The sequence below is a fragment of the Rissa tridactyla genome, chromosome 4, assembly GCF_028500815.1.
Source record: "Rissa tridactyla isolate bRisTri1 chromosome 4, bRisTri1.patW.cur.20221130, whole genome shotgun sequence".
Lineage (NCBI taxonomy): Eukaryota > Metazoa > Chordata > Aves > Charadriiformes > Laridae > Rissa > Rissa tridactyla.
The window spans coordinates 90,764,637-90,787,095 of NC_071469.1; the positions used below are offsets into that span (position 1 = coordinate 90,764,637).

At 44.9% G+C, this 22,459-nt stretch overlaps 1 protein-coding gene across 1 annotated transcript; it reads right to left on the minus strand.

Annotated features, from left to right (window-relative positions):
* Window positions 1-608: 608 nt before the first annotated feature.
* Window positions 609-22,294, minus strand: COTL1 (coactosin like F-actin binding protein 1). Its single transcript, XM_054200652.1, has 4 exons — window positions 22,180-22,294; window positions 21,772-21,854; window positions 11,513-11,670; window positions 609-1,976 (listed from the first exon to the last, which is right to left on the minus strand). The coding sequence occupies exons 1-4, from the start codon at window positions 22,254-22,256 to the stop codon at window positions 1,866-1,868; spliced, it is 429 nt and encodes a 142-aa protein (XP_054056627.1). The 5' UTR covers window positions 22,257-22,294; the 3' UTR covers window positions 609-1,865.
* Between the last annotated feature and the right edge of the window lie 165 nt (window positions 22,295-22,459).

A 22,459-nucleotide genomic window follows, 5' to 3' on the forward strand; every position in this document is an offset into this window, starting at 1 on the left:
AGGCTTCAAGAGCAGACAGAGATCGTTGTCTCAGTACCTTACAAGCTGTCAAATAAAAGTTTATCGCGGTCACTGAACCACTAAGGCAAAGCCTCAGAGCATCTTGGGCTCTCTGCAAAGCTCTTTCCCATTACTTACGCCTGTCTCTACTGTTAGTCCTGTGAAAAATAACCATTTCCCTTCTTTCAGGACAAGTTTTAGTAAGCTTAGTCCCGGAATTGTAACACCTGTGCAGGAAGCTGCAAAACTTCACTCTGAAAGTGTTGTTCTTGCTCCCAAATCTGTGCCTGACCTCCCCGCGTTTATTTTACGTGGGTGTGAAATTCTCTTTGACCTAATTACAATTCCCACTTGGCATTTTGGTGCTGGAAATTTAGATGTAGAGCTGCTGCACAAAAAGTGTGTCAGATGCACTGTGGTCACCTCTGCCTTTCAGAGCGGAGATGAGCAGACAAGGGCTGCAGGCACTGAGATCATTTTACATTTAAGCCAGTGTTTAATTCTCCTAATAGCACCAAGATTGCAAGAGCTTACACCCAGGATTAAGAGACCTCCTAAATATAGGCTTGCTGTTGCAGGGAAGGTAAAAGAACAACAGAGTCGCTGAGAACTGTTCTTGAAAAACATTTATTTCTGTAATGGGTTTATAGCGCTGACTCCCAAGCCCCAGTACAACACAGCTTTCCCCCTGCACATAATTCTGGGGACAGTTACCTTTGATGGAAAAAAAAAAGTCATACAAAGAAGTCCCCCAAACAAACAGTCTGGTACCAAACAAACTGTGCCCAGGTTATCTCTGAGCCTCTGATGTTGAATGTTCCATCCGGCCTGGGACAGAGCTGCCCTGCTCCATCCCTCGGTCGCAGCTGCAGGGTGGTTCACTGCCTGAAGGCCCCAAATAACTCAAGATGTTGTGTTTCATTGCAAAAAAACCAGGGGGGGCATGGGCAGAGAAGGCTGCTAGGATTCAGCGGCTGCTATTTTTGCAGACATCATTTAAAAAGGAAATCTATGCATTTCAGTTTCACCTCCTGAGCCCCAGCGTTAGGAAAGTCAAATACAAACCCAGAGACCAATGTACACAAAATAGTGAACAAGTGTCCAGACATTTCTAAACCCCTCAGTTTACTGTGCCATGATACTTCCAAAAAACAACAAAACCCCCACATCTAGATCATGCTGGATCTTATTTTTAAGAGGGAGGGACAGAGATGCAGCACATAGCATAGCAACTGTCAAGCAATGTTTAAGGCAAATTTATTCCCATTTATTAAGAGTTGAAGAATTTTTTTGTTTGTTCGCTTTGTTGTTTAAGCTGTTAGATAACATCTTAGCTGGCCATTCAAGCTTAGACAATTTAACCAAAGTTTGAGTGAAGTCAAGTTGATCTGAGCCTAGAACAGCAAAAAAACATTATTCGTAAGAACAAATTTAAAAAATATTAAAATAACGGATGTTCAGAACTCCCTCAAAACTTTCTCCCCTCAGAGACCAGGTTGAGCCCAACTAAAACACACACAGACATGCATGCATACGAAGAAGGACACAATGGCAAGCCTCTACGAACACAGTGCTGAATAGGACCAAAGCAGAGCCAAACCTAAATGCCACAGATGCAAGAACATGGACAGAATTATGAGTAAAAAAATGGGGAGGGAAAAAAAAACAACCACAGAACCCCAGAGAGGGATGTTTCATGAGATGGAATGGAAAAGAAAAGTCCGCTGTATGCAAAGAAAGGGAGTTCTTAGGTGCACAGACAGAAAGCTGGGGATTTCAGTTGCCTCATCTCTCAGTTGTGTTAGTTTGTTGTGCCTTTCCCCTCCCTTTGAGATCCAGGTGATGGTGCCAGGAGGTTTGTGCGTTTACTCAGTCTGTGCATCATAATTAGCCCCCCCTGCTTTCTTCAGCTCGTTCTTGATGTAATCCTCATCCAGCTCTTTGTGGTCACTGATCACAAATTCTTTGGCAAAGTTCTGCAAGAGATAAAGAAAAAGCCTGTCACAAAAGGGGATACTTGTCCGAGTACCTGAATAAAGTGGTGTTTATCCAGCTGCCATGGCTTTATGAGCTGTGTACCCTTATCTGCTGTGGCAGGGATGATAAATAGAAAGCTGTGGATGAGACGGAAGACTAGTGATGGCCAAACCCAAGACTTAATCTGGAGAAATTTTATGTTCCTACTTCTAAAGTCACTGGCTGCAAGACCAAAACCTGCCCTATGAAACAAGTTTTCCTAGTGATAAATGCACAGTCTAGGTTAGGTCAAGTTTCCTAAGTAGTATGAAAACTGAAAAGCTCAAAATTGTCGACCTTCTAACTGACACAGTCCCTCAGCATAACCTTTGTCAAGTCACTAATCCTGTCTGTGCCCTGATCTTTTTTAGAAGCCTTTCTCCCAAAACAAGGAGGCCATAGTACGCTGCAGTACTGTACCCCACCAGCTGACGGGAGGATGCTTCGATTAAAGATTGAGCAACACGTAGATGGTACCAGGAGCAAATAAGTCTACTTCAGTAGACTTACTGACTCCTCCTCTCAACCATCTAATACACGTCATGGCCAAAACCAAGATACTGCACTAGACAGGCTGCTGGTGTTGTTAATAGGCTCCACTATGCTCTGTGGTCTAATGATCCAAAATGACCTTTAAGGATACGCTTTATTAATACACTTGTGTACTGCAGGGCAGCTGTCTAGCTGCTTGAATGCTCTTTGCAACTTACGGGAGCTGGGGAAGCCCTAGGCAGCATGCTGTGATGTGAGGTTGTGAACAGAGAAAACCTTTCTCAGAACAGATCGCTGTGAATGGGATACCACGATGCCTTTAGGGCACTTGTCACGGCAGTGTCCCTACAGTCAGGGATTTGCTTCTTTGTGGGGGCTGTCCCTCCTGCCACAGAGCAAGGGTAGCATGCATGTGTGTGCACAGGCATTCATGCAAACACGCACATTTGATTCTTGCTTTAGCATTTTCATTCACTTCCCAACCACAACTGAAAACACTGTATGTGTTTTTCCCTTCCCCCCAACCCGCAGAGGTTTTTAGACAGCATGAAAAACACAAGCATCCATTGCTCTCTGCAGGGCCAGGGACAAACTGACAATAAAAAAAAATGAATTAAAATCCGGACGGCCCTACTGAAATGTCTCAGGAAAGCTGCAATGCCTGGCTCCCTGGGCAGCGAGTGCCCCGAAAGGTGATGGAGGCTGCCTGGGAGAATTAGGCAATGCTTTGAGAAAGCAGCAGTCGTCTTGTCCAGGTCTCCCCAGCGCTAGAACAGCCCCTGCACAACTGTGGAGGGGGGGGCGTTTCTAATTGGTTTCAGACTCTAAGCCATGGGAGAGCTCTTTATTTGGCAGCGTCTCAAGGGTCTCAGTTTGGGATCAGAGTCGGGTAAAGGAGGGGGTGGAGAAGGATTCAGCTTGAAAGAGCCTCAGCACCTCTTTCATGCGGTGGAAAAAATGGAAGGGAGAGCAAAACAGCTCCCTCCCCCACGCCAGACTCCCAGCCTGCAGCTGATCCTGTTTCACACTGTAGGAAATCCTCACTACCGAAGAGTTGCTTACGGGGAAAAAAACCCAAAAGCTTATAGCAGCTACAAGAAGCCTTGTCTGCTCTGCTTTAGTTTATTAGCAGCTAGACAAAATCCTTAGAAATAAACAACGGCACCATTTTGCTCTGCACTTCAATGGTTGGTTTTTCTGGTGTGAGGACAGACAGACATGACAGGCACTCAGACATGTCTTAGCAGATTTCAGGGGAAAAGGGAAAGAAATTTTTCATTTAGAGAAAGAAACCTTTTTTTTGAGATGGGAAATGAAGAGGCAGACCGCTCAAAACATCAGATTTGGTCATGCTCACAAGTGTCCTACTTCCAGATCTCCTGTGTGAGATCTTTGCAAAGCTTAGCTCTTGCCAAGACCGAACAAATGGTTTTCAGCTATTTGATGCTCACTGAGGTGTGCTACCTACGTGATTTTTGAGCTGAGCCTTTTCAACATCTTTTCCACATGCTAACAGGTTTAACAACTTTTCCTCAACTCAAGAAACAAGACTACGCGACTTCAGTGCTAGTCTCTGCCTTGACTTTAGAGAGAACTGGGGGAGGCCTGTACAATCAGTTCTGAGAGGGCTTGCATTAAAATATGTGTATTTTGGAAATGCAGGGAGGGTTTCCTTCAATGTCCGGTCTGCAGAATCCAGCTGATTCTGAATTTAAAACTGCAAGTGCACTCATGCATGAACAGAGGGGAACTAAATTATATGTACCACGAAGGAATTGTAATTACTCAAATGTCTTCTCAACTAGACAGTTATCCAGATGATTCCTGGGTGATGATCTGTGGGCAGCAGCCACTATTTCATGTCAATGCCACCGAAACATCTTGCAAGGCTGGAACAATCTCCCCCTAGCAGTGGCCAGATGGGTTATGTTCCCAGCCACTCTTAAATATCCTCTTAGCTGACTGGGCCACCTCTTGTGCCAGATTTGTACCCTCAGAGTGCAATCTGGGTCACTGCTATTAATAACTCTTTATTCCTTTCTGCTGGCAGGCGCTGTCGGGGACTTCTTTGGTTCTTCACAACAGCTCTTACCACCACGATGCCTCATCAAACCTGGTCCCAAGGGGAGAAGATGCTTCGGGTGAGTTTGCTGCCTGGAACTCCTGATTTCAATATCCTCCTTGCCCCTTCTTCTGCCATAGCCTCTCTCGTGACTCTGAATTCACTATTTGAGCTCTTTGGCATTGAGCTTTGGCTCATGGCGCAAATCTTAAGGTAAAAGGAGGCATATAAGTATTTCAGAGACAGTTGAAACTGCCTCTAGTGTCATCAGGGCAGGAAGACAGGAGGGACTCTGGCTCCCAGATGAAGAGATTGGGCATTCATGATCAACAGCAACACTTCTCAGCCGAGGGCCATCTTACCCAGAGTTCACTCTTTTTTGTCCCCGCTGAAACTGCCAGAATATAAAAATATTCCTAACTGATTTAATTGGGTGTGATGTTAGCTAGACCAGGCAATGGTCCTTATTTGGCATGATTGTCATCTGCAATTATAAATAACCGATCATAGCAAATTGGCTCCTGCAAAACACCAGGAAAGATCCTAGCTTCAAGCGGCTAACAGCAATGCAAACAGGCGTGCGACTTCAGTCAGATTTGTGCCACCAGATTTTCTTTCTGCCCTTAAGAGCCTGGTCTGAGGAAAGTCCCTGCTTTCTCTTCTCTCACACATACCAATATCTAGTGCCTTTCAAGAGAATTGCAGAACAGTTACAGCTGCCTGAGGCACAGGGCACAACTCTGATGCTTGGGCCCTCGCTTTGCTGACGTGCGTCTTCATTTTACATCCTCCACTTCCTTTTTTCTTCTCCTCCCCCTATCCCCAAGCTTTTTACAACCGCAGCAAGCCCTGCAAGTGAATTCTAGCCTTTGTATTCATCCCAGAGTCAGCAGAGGCCTATAGATAAAAAAAACAATGATGCCATTTATCTTTATCACTCTCACGACACGATAGTGACCACAGCCTCTTTGCTTTGCTTCTGAAATCACTGAACACAACTTAAAAAGTAAGGTTTACTCAGGCTTCTTCAGTATACCTATCTAGTACACGCTTCACTTTGTGCCTGAGTAGCAGAGGGTCACAATTTTGCAATCTAACCCCCTGCGTCAACCCCCATGCAACACGACACAGATAAAAGGGCTCCAACCACACAGGTCAGGTTGCAAAAACTGAGCCTGCATCTCTCCCTGGGAAACATGAAGTTTGTGAAGCAAGCTCAGTCCAGCCTTTCTCATCCAGACAACTTTATGGGGGGAAAAGAAAGGGTGGAGTAGATTTTCTTCCTATTCCAGGCCCTGAATGTTTAGCATATGGGGCCATAAAATTTCCCTAAGCTGGCCAAGGGAAAATCTGTCTGGTGCAGATACTGTACCAAAAAGGTCTGCAGAGGCCCTTATAAATCCCAGCATGGGCAGGCCTGAAGCCAGAAAGAAAATCCTTGTATCATCTATAGACACATGGGTTCTTAGCAGCTAGGGACGGTGCCAGGTAGTTGAGCAGCTTCTTGCTGTTTTTATTTACATGGGGGCTTGCAGCAGCCTCCAGTGATGTTCAGAATATTCAGTTCCACTGTGCTTAATGTCACCACCCCCATCCACTTGTCATCTTATTTTCAATGCAGACGCAGGACAGAGGAGATGACATCTCCCATGTTTCCTTTCCAGCATGGTATTAGTCCTGGACCTGTGGTCATGGGGAAGAAAGGACATGTCCTATGGTTGCAGCAGAGCTATGCTCTAGGAGGGCTTCTCTGAGTGCAAGGAGAGCCATAAAGTGACAAGTGCCTATAGCAATACAGTACCACTGCCCTCCGCTCTACTCTGGCTACACCAAACCTGGTCCTGCAGTCCGCTATCACAGTCCAAGCTATCAGCAAACCCTTCTCTTCAAATTTACTCCGTGCCAGTTTTTACATGGAACCATTCCAGCAGCTGGGAGCAGGCAGCCCAAACCTCTGGCAAACACATCTCTCACCAATGGGAACTGCATTTCAGCTGATCTGCAAATTCTTCCTATCTGTGCTGCATCCCACTGAAAAAGTCACGGGGCTGTGTGTCAGATGTGGGGTGAGGAGAGGCTGCTTATTCCGGCCTGAAGTTACTTATAAAGTTACCACTTTCTCTAGTCTAGAACTAGGAGTTCTTGTAAATCCATATCCATTTGGTATGGTCATTACAGCAAACCAGAATAGGAAAATCAGTCAAAAAGCACAATTCTGCTTGCCTTCCCAGCAGTCTCTCACTCACCCTCCTGAGAAAGACTGTCTCAGAGCCACCATGACACAGCCGTTGCCGTATGAGTTTGATTTTCTGACTGCCTCTAACAAAACTAGTAATCCATCTTCTGTTTAGGCCACTGTACTAACATGAGAAACCTAATGCACGTACGTGGAGTTATATGTGTTGTATCTGTCCCAAGACCAGGGACAGTAACCCCATAAGTGGGTCCTCCCTCACGAGGTACCAGCATCACTGCAGTGAGGAATCCAGAGAGAGAAAGGTGAACAAAAAAAGACCTGGCCATGAGCTTCAAAGCAGGAACTCAGCAAGCTTGCTGACATCACTAAAGGCAAGCAAATTCCTCACCAAAAATAATAATGAATAAAATGCCACGAATATTTGCTCACAGAAACAGAGCTGTTTTACTCTGAATGTGATTTAGGCAAATAATAGAGCACATGACTCTGTGGGGGCAGGAGTGCTGAAGAGAACAGAGAAGAGTCAAAATTTGTGTAAAATAGGACAAACTGGCAATGGCTGGGCAGTCCCTTTGCTGAGACAGCCCTGCAGAGGAATTCAGTCCCATCAGGAGAATGACCTCCACGCTGCCTAATGAAGGGTTAAAATCTCCTGGTAGGAAAAGCAGTCATGAAGGGCAAGAAGTTCACAGCGAGGAAGCAAGGCTCAGAGGGAAACCAAGTCCTGTTTTCAGTTCTTCAGCGTTTACATCAAAACCTGACCACAGTTGCCACTCCCAACCCCAGAACTGTTATGCCGGGGCTTGTCCTTACTCCAAGAAAAGCACCATAACATCATCCCTCTGCCTCTCCTCAAAGCGAACAGGGCCTTTCACTGGAAGGCCCGATGCTCCTATACTTAAAACCCAGGAATTTTTAGGAATTTTTATGGCTGAGTTGAACCTTATGCTGGCAGCCGTTCCTGGCCGTGACAAGCAGCTTACAATAGCCTTGATTTCTGGGCTTAAGCTGACCGACCTGTTTCTTGTGGGCCTCTGGAATAAAGGAGGTCAAAACAACAGCCCTCAGAGCACAGAGAGTCCCCTGGATGGATTTGTACTGAGGCTGTTGAATAAGCCACAGCTTGTGCATATGAAGGATGTAAAAGGCAGAACCGTCCTTATTGCCAGGGACATAAAATGTGAGTTTAAAACCAGGTCTGGATGATTTTCTTTTTAGCCAAGTAGAAAATATAACCAAAGCCTTTCCGTTCAACTGGTATCTACTGGCAGCTGGGTACAACCTTGGCATGACAACTAGTGGCTCACAGTCATCAAACTGCAGCAATGCAGAGGACACGAATGCTGTGGGGTCTGTGGCGCTCTGGCTCACTGTAAGCAGCTGCCAGCTCACCCACATGCACAAGGTAAGACACGCTACTGCTGATCACAAAATAGATGCAGCCTTGTAATTTAAGTCATCCTGCCTTACTGTTTCATAAAGTTCCTTAGCTGTTAAGTTTAGTTCATTTTAGATCTAGGTTTAGACTGTACCCCAGAACTGAACTCACCAAGATCTTAAGCGACAGTCTGCAAAGCATGAGACGTTCTGTGCTACTGCCCCCCACCCCTAGCTCTGTCCTTGGCCTAGACAGAAGCTCAGCGGAGAAAAGCTGGGATACTGCATCACCTTACTCCGTGTCTCCATTTACGCAGGAAAGTCTCCACACACTAGTACTTAGCTATACCCTTAAGAAGATACAGATAAATACTTGTTCCCCATCCTGGCCTTACTTCTAACCTGCTCTCAGCTGAACTGCTTGGACCACGTCACAGGCATGATCCAAGACTTCCAGATGAGGTAAAGAAGAAAGGACGGAAAATAAATGGCTGTGCAAAAAAGCTACTGAATGTTCCTTAAATGAAAAATGCGTTTTCCTACAATCCAAAATAAATACAATAAACGCAAAACCCAACAACATTCAAGAGGTAATAAGGATAGTCCCAAATAAGCAAGAAGACCTGATTCTCAGCTAGTGCAGATCTCCTGATCTATGCTAGTTCCAGCTAGTTCTCCTGAACTATGGCTATTTGCACCAGATGAGATCCATTCCTGTTATTTTACAGTTAATACAGCTAAAAATCAATTGTCCTTTCTTCCTGAGAGATTTTCTGGCATCTTCCTCCTCTGACTATCAGCATTGCTTCCCAAGCCACCTCTCTATAGACTCCACAGCACCTGCTCCCCTTTCCAAGAGAGGAATATAAAAGTGAGGACAACCCGGTTCCTCTCCTTGCTTTATAAAATTTCATCCTTTTGTTCACAAGCCCACAATCTACTCTTCAACAGTAAATATCCCTTACGTTTTCCTTATGGCAGGTGCTTCTAGGAGACCATTAATAATCACCACGTGTGAACACTCTTTATTCTACAGATGCAACATGGTGGGTTTTGCTTGCTAGGCAGGACTCAAGCTGACTGTCTTTCACTTTGAGTATCTCAGCAGAAGAACAATGTTTATTGGCGTTTGTTCAGCTTTGAGCAGAGCTCAAGCGTAGCTCATCAATGTAGCTACACCATAGCAGAGGATACAAAGCAGCCCCCCGGCCCCGCACTGGAGCTTTAGTCTTAAAATAAAGAGACACAGTTTTGGCAAATACTACAAGATAGCGAGCACCCTTCACGTTTTACTGAGGGCTTCTCGGACTGAAGAGCTGGTGTTCCGGAATCCCAACTGATCGCCTCTGCACATCACAAAATCAAAGCTGGTATCTGCTGTACAAAAAGCCTCCTTGTGCCACACTTCCTTGAAATGAGAGCCCTGTCGCACAGGGTAACTAAAACTGCGTCAATAGCCTAGATCCTCTTCTGGGTTTTTAAAGAAAAAATTCCCACTTTAGGGTACTACTTATTCCAAATGATGAACCAACACTGAGTCAGATTTGTAGTTTATCACTACAGCAAAAAACCAACTATATTTTTCTATGTATAACTCACATCTCAAATAATCTCTGTAAAAATCAGAAGCAGGGGGGTGACTGGGAGTGTACCTGAAGGTTAAGAGAACTAGTAAGAGTGAAATAGCTCTGGGATAAATTCCCTTCACTAAATTTCAGTTGGACTTTCTTTTCCTGTTTTGTTTCGACAGATTATCTGCAAGGTTACATTCATAAAAAGAAGAAAATGGTTCTGCTTTTATCCCACTCCGCTCAGGGATTCAGTTGCACATGTAGAGAACTATTCAAAATAGCTGTCAAGATAATTTCCTATGGAAAGGATATCACCATTGACATTACATTCAAAATGCTCTGGAGTGGGTTATAGACATGGTTGCTCAATAAAAGTGAATTAAGCAGAAGTTGTATTGTTTCCATATTTTAGTACAGATTAATTGGAATATGAAAGCTTTTAAGTAACAGCCAAGAATGGTTAATGTTCCACCAGATTATTAACTCAGTCTACTAATCAAAGATGAAACAAGTGAAATTGTAAATTACATGTAACAGACCTGCGGGACAGATCTTCGAACAGCATTCAGGAATGCTATTCAACTCAACAGGAAGAAACAGTCTAAACATATTTTTTTAAAAATCTTGGGCTTAGTGATTCATAGAAGAGTCATTCATTAGTACTCTATAATTTTATCTTCAGCTGCAATTACACGGTTTCAGCTGCTTCAGATGAACAGAGATTTGCTTTCCTATCTCTCAGGTGTCATTATGGAAGTTTCCTTTCAGATGGACTCCTCTGCGTAGTCGTCATTTTGAAAGATTTAGCACCAGTGCTTATCTTCTGGGAGAATATGATTTTTTTACATTCTTCATGCTTCTTATCTAAATATAACCTGTATCATACAAACTACCAATCAACTGAGGGGGACTTCATTCTCATCCTTCACATTGTCCTACTGGGAGATTCCTTTCTATAGGCAAGAACGCGATTATTGAGGGAGATTGTTTCAATGGTCAGCCTGTTCTCCAAGTGCAGTAAGACCATTTCTCAGGTTTAGTTGCAAGAGCTAATCTTGCTTAAAATACTTCTTCAGAGGAAACAATTCCCTTCTCTTGCAGCAGTTGCTTGTTTTCACCGGCTTGGTCTGAGCGTGGAGCCCGACAGAGCGAGCCCAGCTCAGAGTACCCTGGGAGGCCTTGACAGAGTTAAATGATAAGCTCGGTTGGGGCAGGCAAATTCAAGTGAAGCCCTTCCAAGGTGTGTACTAAGCACATTTCTCTTTTTCCCTGATACGCCCAAAGCCAAACAGAAGACTATTCAAATCTAGTTAGCTATTAAGAGCTGTTAGTTAATTGGTACTGATAGGGACTTCGGACTTCAGTCCATGAATTCATTGTGCTGAGACAAAAGGCTTCAAGAGAAAACTTTAAACAAGGGTGTGGGTTTTTCTGTTTAATTTTATCTGCTTAGCTTAATACTGCCTTCTTCTCTACCGTTCAATATTATGTTATTTCCATATCAAGGAAGTAGATGGGAAACATCTTAATGGTGACAAGAAGGGGAGAGCATATACTCCCTCTTCATGAAATAGTAAAGACTTAAGTTCAAAGGTGCTTCTTTATACCTGAGTGCTCAAAGGGCAGATGTTAGGTCTTCCTAGTAGGAAGACAGGCAATAGGAAAACGTCTTTTTTTTAAAGGATTAACTACTAAGTTAAAGGATGATCCAATCTTTTCCCCTCTCTTACCTCCTGCTGGTGTTTGTAGAGCTAGGAGCAATGAGAACTGTGGTTAGAAGCAGAAGTAAGAGGTTACCTGTACTACTTCTTTGACCAGAGTCTTGTCGGTCCCAGTTTTGGCTCTCTGCAGGCCACTGACATCCTCTCCAATCCAAGTGATGAGGGCAAACTTGACTCTCTTGCTCATGGCATCACCAGTGGTGAATCGGACAAAGCCGAACAATCGAACATCATCTGGAAAGACAAAGCAACAAGGGTAACGTGATTGAAAACAGAAACATCCTCACCTTGCCATTTTCCAGGGTGAGACTATTGCTCTCAACTTAAAGACCAAGTCAAGGCACTGATCCTGTGTTACAATACCGTCGTTCTGGATTAACAGGGCAATACAGGGGCTCTGCTCACATGCCTTTCACTTGCAAGGTGCACTTTGCCAGTGTTAGGTCTGCCTCTTCCTAGCGTGCTCTGAGTTAACTGGGAGGAAGCTGGCTGTGACAGCCACCCCACGCCACATCAGCGTGCTGCTAATAAGTTTGGAAGTGGCTAAAATACAGTCAACAGGCAGCTCAAGAGCACAGAGCTAACCCCACTTACATTCAGCCAGATCATTCATCTGCAGGTCACTGGTCAAGAAGGGAAGAAAGTGATTTCCCAGTGTCTCTTTCTTACAGGACAGCAGAGTTAGGGTCACATTTTATAACGTATATCCAGAAACTGGCCATTGTGCAAATCTGATCCTTTCCTTCCCTTCAGCAACATTTCTGTCTCACTTGTGGTATGAGTTGTAAACTCATAGAAGAAATGAGACTCAAAGAAACTCAAAGAAGGAGGGGAGAAGAAGGAGCAAAAGAAAAATCTGCAATTACTTCCCCAGATGTGCTTTTCTACTCCTTCCAAAGGCCTTGGATTTTAAAACTGTTCTGATCTTTGTTTCACAGCTGGTTTCTGCTATATCACAGCAGACTAGAGTTATTTAGTCTGGCCACATGTGTAAAAACCTTGTAAACTCCTTGTCTCGAAGAGTTCGTTCCTTCATTGCAGGGTGACTCATCAACTGAGGCAGTTGGACGCCTTCACAATCACAGGCACTTACAGAGCGTGTGATACCATCTACTCATATCCCCAGCCTCGGTAGCGTGCACAATACTGGAGCCTTCAACCAGGATTGTGCAGAAAAGCAGAGCAGATGGACAGTTGTGCAATCGTGGAATATACCTAATCATAGCTACTTCATCTGTTACAGGTCACTCAAGACCTTTTAAATTAAATGAGATGACTCAAAATAGAAGAACAAACTTGCTGGTTGAAAAGAATCATGTTAATCCTGGTTACACTTGTTGTGACCAGTTCAACATGTTTTATAGTTATTTGCTGTCTTGACTACTGCCAGGTGAAAACGCGGTTAGTAATGTTTGCCAATATCCCCATCCTTGGATCCGTTACAGCATGCTCCATGAACGGTCAGGACAGCCCCAGGAGCTCCAGGGATAGGGAATAAGCAGTGCTAAATTGCTCATCCCCAGAAAATAAGCTGCTAGAAATCCATGCAAAAAAGTGGGATGTTCTCTGAAAGATGTCAGAACTTCTTTAACACTTTGTTTTGCCAAAGTGTGAGTAAAGACCACTTCCCCTTGATAAAAGACGTTTTTAAGTCTGACAAAAACACACCTATGCTCTCCCTATTTTGTTCTCTGTGTACCTTTTTGCCACTGACAGAGGACTACTGGGGAGAACTGCAAAATGTATGCGGGGGGTGCGTGAGCCTGTACAATGTTTCAGACAAACTCCTCTGAAGATTTCAAAATTGAAACAAAGAGAAAGAGGGAGCTTACTCAAAAGAAAAATCTAGCTGGATCTTTGGAAGGAGGGTAAGAATCATCTGTATCGACAGTGCAGGCACACAAAACTTCTCTCTCAGATACCCTGTTACTGGCAAGTACAAGAAATGCACAGAGAGACTCCCGTTTCTGACAGTAAATCCTCTTCCCAAGATTGATTAGAACCATAAATGAACCGACAGCCAGGAAATACCCAAGGTGAAGAGAGACAGTAAATCCCCTAATGTTACTATTAACAGTTCTATGAAAAAACCTTGCTTTCCCAGATCTGACAGGAAAGGAGGCCACACTCTGCTAAGAATTGTACTGGGGTTCCTATGGGAACAGAGTGCTGAAGGCACTTTAATGTCATCAAGTCCTGGCCTCTACTATACTGTAACCGTGTCACAGCCCTTCCCCTGGACCCGTCACTTTCCACCTTGAGTATGTAGGGTTTTCATCCCTGCCCCTTCTACCCAAGGTTGTTACAGAAGAGTGCTTTGGAATATGCCCCTTTGTAATGAAGATAATGCAACAATAGAATGAATGTGAAGGATTCCAAGTTTTTCTGCAGTGCTTTTTCAGAGCAACGTCGAAAGGAGGTTGAAGGAATTTATCTGTCAGCGTGAACTTTAATTTGACATGTACCCACAGATCACTGGCCACAGCAGGATTTGCTTCTCAGCAGAACAGTTTGAGTGCTTTGCCATCCTGCCTGAAAGCAGCTTGATCAGGGGCACCGGAGAGAGCCAAACGCAGCAATTCCAGGTGGGCTTTTATCTATTACAGCACCTACTACTCAGTGACTATGAGCAACTCTTACTTCATCATGTTAAGTCCCAATAAGTTTAATGAGCAACTGAAGGAAGATGTGGGGCTCTGAGTCACTGTCTTTGGCAGAATTTACCTGAGGCAGGTTTACCTGTGGGGGCTTGAAAGGTTACACCCGAGCAGCGCGCTTTCTCCTCCTGCCTCCCCATGGAGGTTGTATCCCCACAGTAGACAGAACAGGCTCTTCAGCTGCTAGTTTCCAGTTTATATTTAATATAAACTACCAATACGCGATGCTTTAATGAAATGTGCCAGGCTGTGAATTGCAGCAGCTGAGGAGCATTTCAGCAGCTGCAGATAAAGGCAAGAGGGAATGTGAATTGGAGCCCTTAGCAATTAACATGGCTCTTTTCCTAAAAGGGCAACGGGGACAGACGTGGAGATTTTTAGCACTAGTTCAGCCTGGGTATGAGCCCCTCCAACTGCAGGTCAAAATCCCTAAGCAGAAGTGGCTGAGTTTCACAATTAGTCTGAAGCATGTTCAGAGCGATAACGGGATCAAAACACAAAATCTTTTATACACCCAGATTTCCTCCTTCACAGTTAATCAGTTCTACGCTAGCAGATCACCTCGCTCCGCTGGAAGTCATCAAGGCGATCAGTGCCAATTTCCCTAGAAATCTCAAGGCATTAATATCCACCCCACCCCCCATTTTCACACAAAGCCACTTATAGTGGTTTTAGGAATTGCTGGGGGTTGGGGAGGCGGAATCTAACAAACCGTAGAGAGACAGTAGATTTCCTCTGAAAGCGGAAATCCTGCCTAGCTGTATGCAACCATCTTCCTAGTCATTAAGCCATGAATTTCAGGGCAGAGAGAAGCAAATAATAGCTCTGGGTAGAACTGAAATAGCAGCTTTACTTGAGAAGGTCTCACTAGTTACAAACAGCAGAAATTAACAATGTTAATTCCTACTAATATCACTACGCCTTTAACTAAGGCTGTACAGCAGGACAATAGGGCTATACAAACAATGAAAAGTACCATTAATGCCTTAATGAGCATCATTTATTATTTTTCTCCAAACCCCTTACGTATCAGTAGGCAGGATTTTCCAAATATACTGATTAAGCTGCCCTTGGCTGTCAGCAAAGCTCGATGCCAAGCTGTAGAGATTTCCGTGATGGGATTCTCTTTTTCATTTACTCAGACCCTTTGGTTCAGCTATACTAAAAAATTCCCCATTAGATTAAAATGCACTGACTCATCAGTAAAAGATAATAGCTGCAGGAAAGAAATACACTGTCAAGAGCTTCACGGTTCTTAGTCGTACGGCTCTGAAAGGCCAAGCCAGAGACGTGCCAAGATAAGGCCACCACTCCCAGCTTCACCTGCCTGCTAAATCAAGGTCACATACAGCAAGGCAGCTGATGGAACGATCTGCTTTTGTGTTCTGTCCAACAATGAATTACTGATGGCACGTGACAGGTTTCATGAAGGATTTATTTTTTTTGTTTCAATTGGATTCATTTTAGATTCATTTGTCAATTTTCCACCTCCTCAGTCCCCCCTGTAGCCACGTGGCTAGAAGTGCAGACAGAAAACCTTCCCTTCTTCTTACTGCACTGTTTTTTCCCCTCTCTGACCCTGAACTGAAACCCATATATCTCTGATGCAATGCTGCCATGCAGACATGTTCATTAAGTCACGTAAGACAAATACAAGATGTTTGACTTCGGCACCATAACCACAGGGCATGCTGTAGCTGGGACACCACACCTTTTCCGTGTAACCTGGGGTGGCTGTCATGAGTACAGGGCGCTCAGGGCACGAGTGCGTGGGGAGGATGACCCCACACTGACTTGTCTGGCTTTCTCTCCTCCAGTGAAGCCACCAGCAGCGTTTCATCAGAATGAGTTGATGCTACCCCAGTGACAGTGGTCCTCTACTGGTCTCTCTCCTGACCTGGGTATGTACTGGAGGGCAGGGTGGGAGGAACAGGGCATCCAGCTAATCTTTGTTCCCCTTCCCTGAAGGAAGGAATGGTCGTGTTTGTCGGCCAGAAGTAAGGGCCAGGAAGCCCCAAAACAAAGGGCATGCAAAAGATGTAACACTCTTTACCTGCTCTTATGCCTACCACCGGGTGGTAAAATGCAGACCCACAGCTGTGCTATTTTAATTAAGCATCGCAAAACTACACTGAATACAAAGACTTACTATTTCAGTGCAGAACTCGACCTGATGAGTTACTCCCACAAAAATGAATGAGAATATTCCCTAAAACAACCTCCTGTCCATTGCAAGGGACAATCTAAGCCACAGTTCCAGCTGGAGGCCAGGAGATCGCTGCCAAACACGTGCCATTTCAGCTGACCCTCCCAAGAGCAGGATTTTCACAGCGAGCAGGGAGGGCACAGGGGCAGGGAAACGCTGCAAAGACAGTGTGAAATTCCCATAAGCCACCCATGGCCCCAGGTCTTCCTTTAAATAGATACTAAGGGAAAGCAGGCAAGACAAACATTAAAGAGGAAAAACAAAAGCAGTAGGAGACTGATTTACAAGGCCCATTTTAGCAACTTAAGATGTAGCCAAATACAGATAAGCACCTATCTCATTATATGTCCTCGTGCATTTTTACAAATCTTTCCTACAACCTAAGGTGCAAACGGAATCTGGGTGATCTCGCAACTCTGAGCTCCTAAATTTTATATGCAGGCCAGGCTTGATAGGGCAATTGTCATAACCCCAAAGAGCTTGCTTTTGTCTTAGCAGCCAGTTCTATTTCTATTTTCTTCCTAATATTTTATGTCAACCAGAAATGAGTTTATAGAGTATTTATGTCAGACCAAAGATTTTCAGTTCTTCCTTGTGCTGAATGCAGAGTGTGGTTTTGGTCTGATCTTTTCAGACACATGAATAACTATCCCATTTCATGCTGTCATTGCAATTATTTATCTGGACTGGGGCTTTCCAAATGAAAGGCTCATTATTTCTTTTGTCAGAGATGCACTGAAAAACGACTGTTCACATGTGGCATGGGGGAAAGGCAGTCTTCCGACCTCTCTGTTACTTAAGGGCAGAATACACATTTTAAAAAATGAAAATAAACCACAGAGACAATGCAATGCTCTGCTGCTTTGTAATACAGAAACTGAGGCAAGCTGTCTGGTGCAGTCAGGTATTACTGGCACACAGAAAAGTTTTAGCGGATTTCTTCGAATGGACTTTTAGTTCAGTATGTCAGTTGTATGTCATTCTACTCTTCTCAGTAACAGCATCACCAGCCCAGTTATAAGACTTTGAAATTAAAAACAACAACAAAAAAACCCCAAGAGCTTTCACATCCTTCCGTACAATAACCTTCAACTCTTATCTGTGTTTCTGGCTTCAAATCCACCAGCTCAGCTGTTTTTTTTTTGAAGTGTACTGATGGCACGTACTACTAAACACCAAATTAATGCTACATCTGGATCCATGCCATCTGCAGAGGCAAGGGCTGTAACTGTGAAGTAAAATGGATCAAAAGCCTTGAATTAAGTCCTTGTTTAATGCAGAGGTAATCTGTGCTGTTAAGCCCAACCAAAACAGTCCTTAGCCAGAAGACGCAGGGGGTGTCTACACTGTGTGTTTAATGACCCTGACACAATTAATGTCCTCAACTTTGGTCTCCAGACTCTTTAGGTCAGACAAAGGACAAGACAGTCACGTACACTGGTCATTATGCAGGACTGCAAGAGGAAGTGCCACCAGCAGCCACCTCCTAATCATACAAGAAGTGCCTGTGGTTTAAACCAACCTCCTTGACTTTACTTTGGGATAGGCTGGAGGAAAGACATTCACACAGCTGGGGCTGGTCTTTGGAGGACAGAGAAGACTACTGCCTGAGACTAAAGCAGAGTCTACTAGCCCCCAGCCAAAATGTTTGAGTCGTCTTGCGGCCTTTCACAGACCTTGACAGCAACAGCATGACAGCAACTGATAATGCAAAAATCCAGGATTCAGGCTGTGTTTGCAGCATAATCCTGGGACCTCGAACAAAAGAGCACTAAAGAAGCTTTTCTTACCATGTGTCCTTCCTTTAAGAGTGGCAATTGCTGTCCCCAAACAGTGGAATGGGAAAAGGATGGTAGTTTGATTTTGCAGTTCCTTAAACTTTTCTGCTAGTACACAACGCTTAGTAAAGCGCTTTAGGAAGAGAAAGCCTCCACCCCAGCATAGGTCACGTGTAGGTCTGATGTGCAACGCGTATCTGAGAGTAGAGCAGTGGGAGCAATGAAACCCGCACAAGGAGGACCGGGGGCAGCAGCAGTTCCTGGCTCAGGGCACGGGCCTCACTGCCCCAGGAGCTCAGCATCTCTGTCGTGCGTTCCTTCAACAGCGGCCCACAGGGTGTTGCTGGAGGTTTGCAGAGAGCTGGTTTCTAACATGGTCTTTTTGAACTGCTACTTCCATTAAAAGAAGCAATTTCAGTTTCTTGCTTTTCCCTTTGTCCTCAACCACTCTCGTTCCCCCAGGAGGTTTGCAGAATCAGTAATGGGTTGGGCCATGGTTTGCATGAAAAGGGCGATGTATGGGGGGAAGAACAAGCAAAAATACAACCCTGCTACCAACAACCCCTTCCAGCCCTTCCTAACCTCTGTTGTTGCACAAGGCAGGATATCCACCACAGGCAAATGTCTTCCAAAGTGGTACAAAAGACCTTCTTGGTCTCAGAGCCACATGAATTAGCACACACTGACACCGCCTGCTCTGTAATTTAATGCCCTGGAGGGAAGCAATATGTACCACATGCCGAAGGTGCTTTTAATAAGAATGGTTATTAAAGAAAGTGAAGGACACAGATGTTTGCCACTCAGAACGGCACTGAAATAGCTGGTGCAGAAAGTAGAACAGAGCAAGGTCTGACAGAGGGTCCTGGTGACACTTTGCACCCTGAGGTTTTCAATTCCAGCTCCCGCTCTCACCTTCAACCACCCAATTACGCTCAGCTTCTACCAGAGGCAGCTGCAGTACTTTGTGGCTTTCAGGGCAGCGTTTTTCACAAAACAGGAATTCAAAACAAGGAAGGAAGTTTATTCTGGTGCCAGTTTTTTTAATCTTTTAATGACATTTTCCGAATCTGTTTGCATTGATAGTAACTCTTCTCCCCTCCAGCAAAATGTAGAAGAGGTGGGGTGTGGACCAGGAGGGAAGAGACATAGCAATAGGAAGGAATAACATTTAGCAGCTCTTCCCATCCCTTTCTATTCTTTTTTACTGACTTTGTTTCAGTAGAAATATTCCAACCAGCTCTACTTCATAGTAACATTTGGCACCTTTCTTCCAGATGGGAGGAAAGCTCTAACTTCACTGCTGGCAGGAGCCTTGTTTTCTGACTACGTCTAGTGGTCCAGGCAAAGGGTTGCTGCACAGATGGAGGCACCGAAACTTGCATCTCTTGCTTCCCCAACTGCTGCACCGTAATTCATGGGTGGAGGAAGATCCTTTCTAGCACTTAGCCAAGAACCCGGAACCCGAATTTGCCTAGCTCTTGAAGCCTCCAACAACTGTGCTCCAGACGTAGGTTTGAGGACAACCTCTTGCCCATACCAGGCGCATGGGAAGGAAGAGGGAAAGAAGGAAGAGGGAAAGGGAGCAATGGAGCAGTTATAAGGGATTTATCTCCACATTAAAGGCCAACAATAGTCCACAGTCCACCCCACAGATGCCCTTTATTTAACTCTTCCCTTACTGTGCTAATGCCTAAAATATGCAACATTTCCTTTTTGCTGTAAAAATGCTTCAGTATTGGGGCCAGTTTGGCACTTTGCTGGTTTAAGGAAACCAGGTTTCCTTAAACTCTGTCTGCTTTAATACCCTGTTTATAAATAAGGGTGTGGCACATGAAAATGGTGGCAAGAAAATAAAACTGGCCGTATTCCAAAGTGCAATATGTGCCTCCATTAGTTGTTATATGCATCCTGCCCAGCCCAACTGGTGACTGCTCTCTGCCAAAGCCCCTCTGCCTGCTTAGCCACTTGAGAAAAGTATTCCCTTTGCTACAGTAAGGAAGATAGGAACTGTTCTTGAGAGGGTGCCACTCCAGACAAAACATTAAAAATAGTTCTGAAAAAATAAGAGAGGGACTCCGTAAAAACAAGGAGAGAAAATAAGTGGGGAAGGTTCCTCTGCAAGCCTCAGATGTCTGGAGACGCTGGAGATGCTCAGTTATCTTGGCCACAAGAGAGACCGAGAACATGGCACTGAGATATGAGGCTGCTGACCTCCCAAGAAAACTACTAACCCTTTAGATAATGTTGGCATGAACTTCAGAAGTGCTGAGCCCAGGGTTTCCCTGTATGCTCAGGAATTGCTTTTTTTCTTATGGTGCCATTAAGAAGAGTTGGGTGGGAAGGAGTTCTTGTACAGGGTATCAGCTCTTCTAACATCAACTACAAGAGGATCCTTTTCGGTTTTGACAATTTTCCCTGCAAAGGTCTCAAGAACAGCTGGAAACGAGTAGCTGTGTTAATCCTAGTAAGACCCCGCTGCAAATGTCATAGCAGAGCAGTGTAAACCATCTTGATTTACAGGCTGCCTTCCAAGGACTAAAACGTATTTTTCTCCTATGATATTTATTGACTGATCAGACCAGTCCTGCCTTCATTTGAGTTACTGGAAGTTCTCCTCTCCAACTCAGTGCAATATAGCCAAGCCCTAGGACTTGGCAGACCGATTTGGACAGGCACTGGCGTTTCAGTAGCCGTGGGACTCTGACTACAGTGCCTCCGGGACCCGCCCCACCTTGAGAAGGGAGAAGCTGCTCAATACACAGTTCCTTCACAGTACAGATACGTAATTCTAAAAGTACAGGTTAACCGTAATGCTCGATTGTAGAGTAACTAGATGAGCGAGGAAGACTTTGTTATAGTCCGGTATTAGTTACAAATGCTTCATATCTTGTGTCACCTGGTAAATAGCAGCCAGGACAGAAGGAAAAGCTATACCATTTCCCCCTATAAGTTATTCTGAGAGAAATCAAAGCCCACTCTTGTAAAACACGTCAAAAGTTAAGATCAGATGAAGTTAAATATTCCTCAATTTATTTTCATTTTCCCCAGGCTTCTTTTCTCTTGTTAATGTTCTATAACTGACAGTTAAACAATCAACTGCCACGTTTAAACCTAGAGCCGCAACTGTTGCGGTTGTGCAATGCCACATATACGATTGTTTTCAGTGCTGTATTGTTCGAGCCAATCTTCAGCATAACCACTCTCTTCTCAGGTTTCATATTCTTAAAAAATCCCAGCAAGTCGCCTAACTGCAGTTACTTTAGCACCATAAACACAATTTATGGAAGAATTTTATTACAAAATGAACTGTATGACTGCATCCTTTTAGCCACAAACATTGAGTCTTTTTTGCTCTTCAGCAATGCTTTGAAACTGCAGCGCTAAACAAGGAGACCGTTTCTAATTAAGCATTTTATCTTTATTAGAACGAAGAAGCAATGAAAAATTGTGCAAAGGAGGGAAAAAAGCCCAAAGGACATTAAGTCTAAGGGTGAGACAAAGGACCAGCTGGACTATGGACTTGAGTGAGTTGCGCTCTGTGGCGGCTGGAAACCCGACCATGCAGGACAGGGCAGACTCGGGGAAGCAGCAGCACTAATTCCAGTTTACCCAAGTTTTCTCCCATCCTTTTCCCCCCTTGCACCGGGCAGTGAAAAACACGGTAAGGTGCCAAAGCAATCGAGACGGAGCTTACCTGTGCACTTCCTTTTAAAGGTTTCATAGTCTACCCCTTGGTCTCCAGGGACGATTGTAGAGCCATTGTATTTAAAAGTCACCCTTTGGGAAGGGGAAAAAAGAAGGGGAATAATACATTTAAGAGTCACCCTCTGGGAAAGGGAAAAGGGGAATATTACATTTAAAAGCCACCCTTTGGGAAGGGGAAAAGGGAAGGCGAGTAATATATTTAACAGTCAGCCTTTTGGAAGGGAAAAGAGGAGATGGGGAAGAATATACTGTAAAAGAAACATCCTTGAGGAAGGGGGGGGCGGGGAGAGGAGAAGGGGAATAAGGTCGGTAAAAGTCACCCTTTCGGGAGGGGGGAGAGGAGAAGGGGAATCACAGCGCACCGGTGCCTGTCCGGGAGATGCCGGGGGCCACCTACCAGTTCACCTCGGTGGCATCGTCCCTGACGAGGTTGTACGCCTCCCTGCACGCCTCCTTGTCGATTTTGGTGGCCATGGGGGCGGCCGGCCGGGGAGGCCGGGGGGGTTGGGGGGAGGGGGGGGGGAGCGCGGAGCGGCGCGGAGCTGGGTGGGGGGATCCGCTGCTGCTGCCGCTGCCGCACCGCGCCGCGCAGTGCCGAGCGCGCTGCCGCCCGCCGCCCGCCCCCGCCCCGCCGCCGGCTGCCAATGGCTCGGCCGCCTGCGCTGAGCCTGCCCCCG

Coding starts and splice junctions, on each gene's coding strand:
- COTL1 (XM_054200652.1), bottom strand. CDS start 22,256: ATGGCCACCAAAATCGACAAGGAGGCGTGCAGGGAGGCGTACAACCTC. Junction 21,855..22,179: donor GATGCCACCGAGGTGAACTG/GTAGGTGGCCCC, acceptor CCCTTCCCAAAG/GGTGACTTTTAAATACAATG. Junction 1,977..11,512: donor TGGTCAAAGAAGTAGTACAG/GTAACCTCTTAC, acceptor TATCTCTTGCAG/AACTTTGCCAAAGAATTTGT.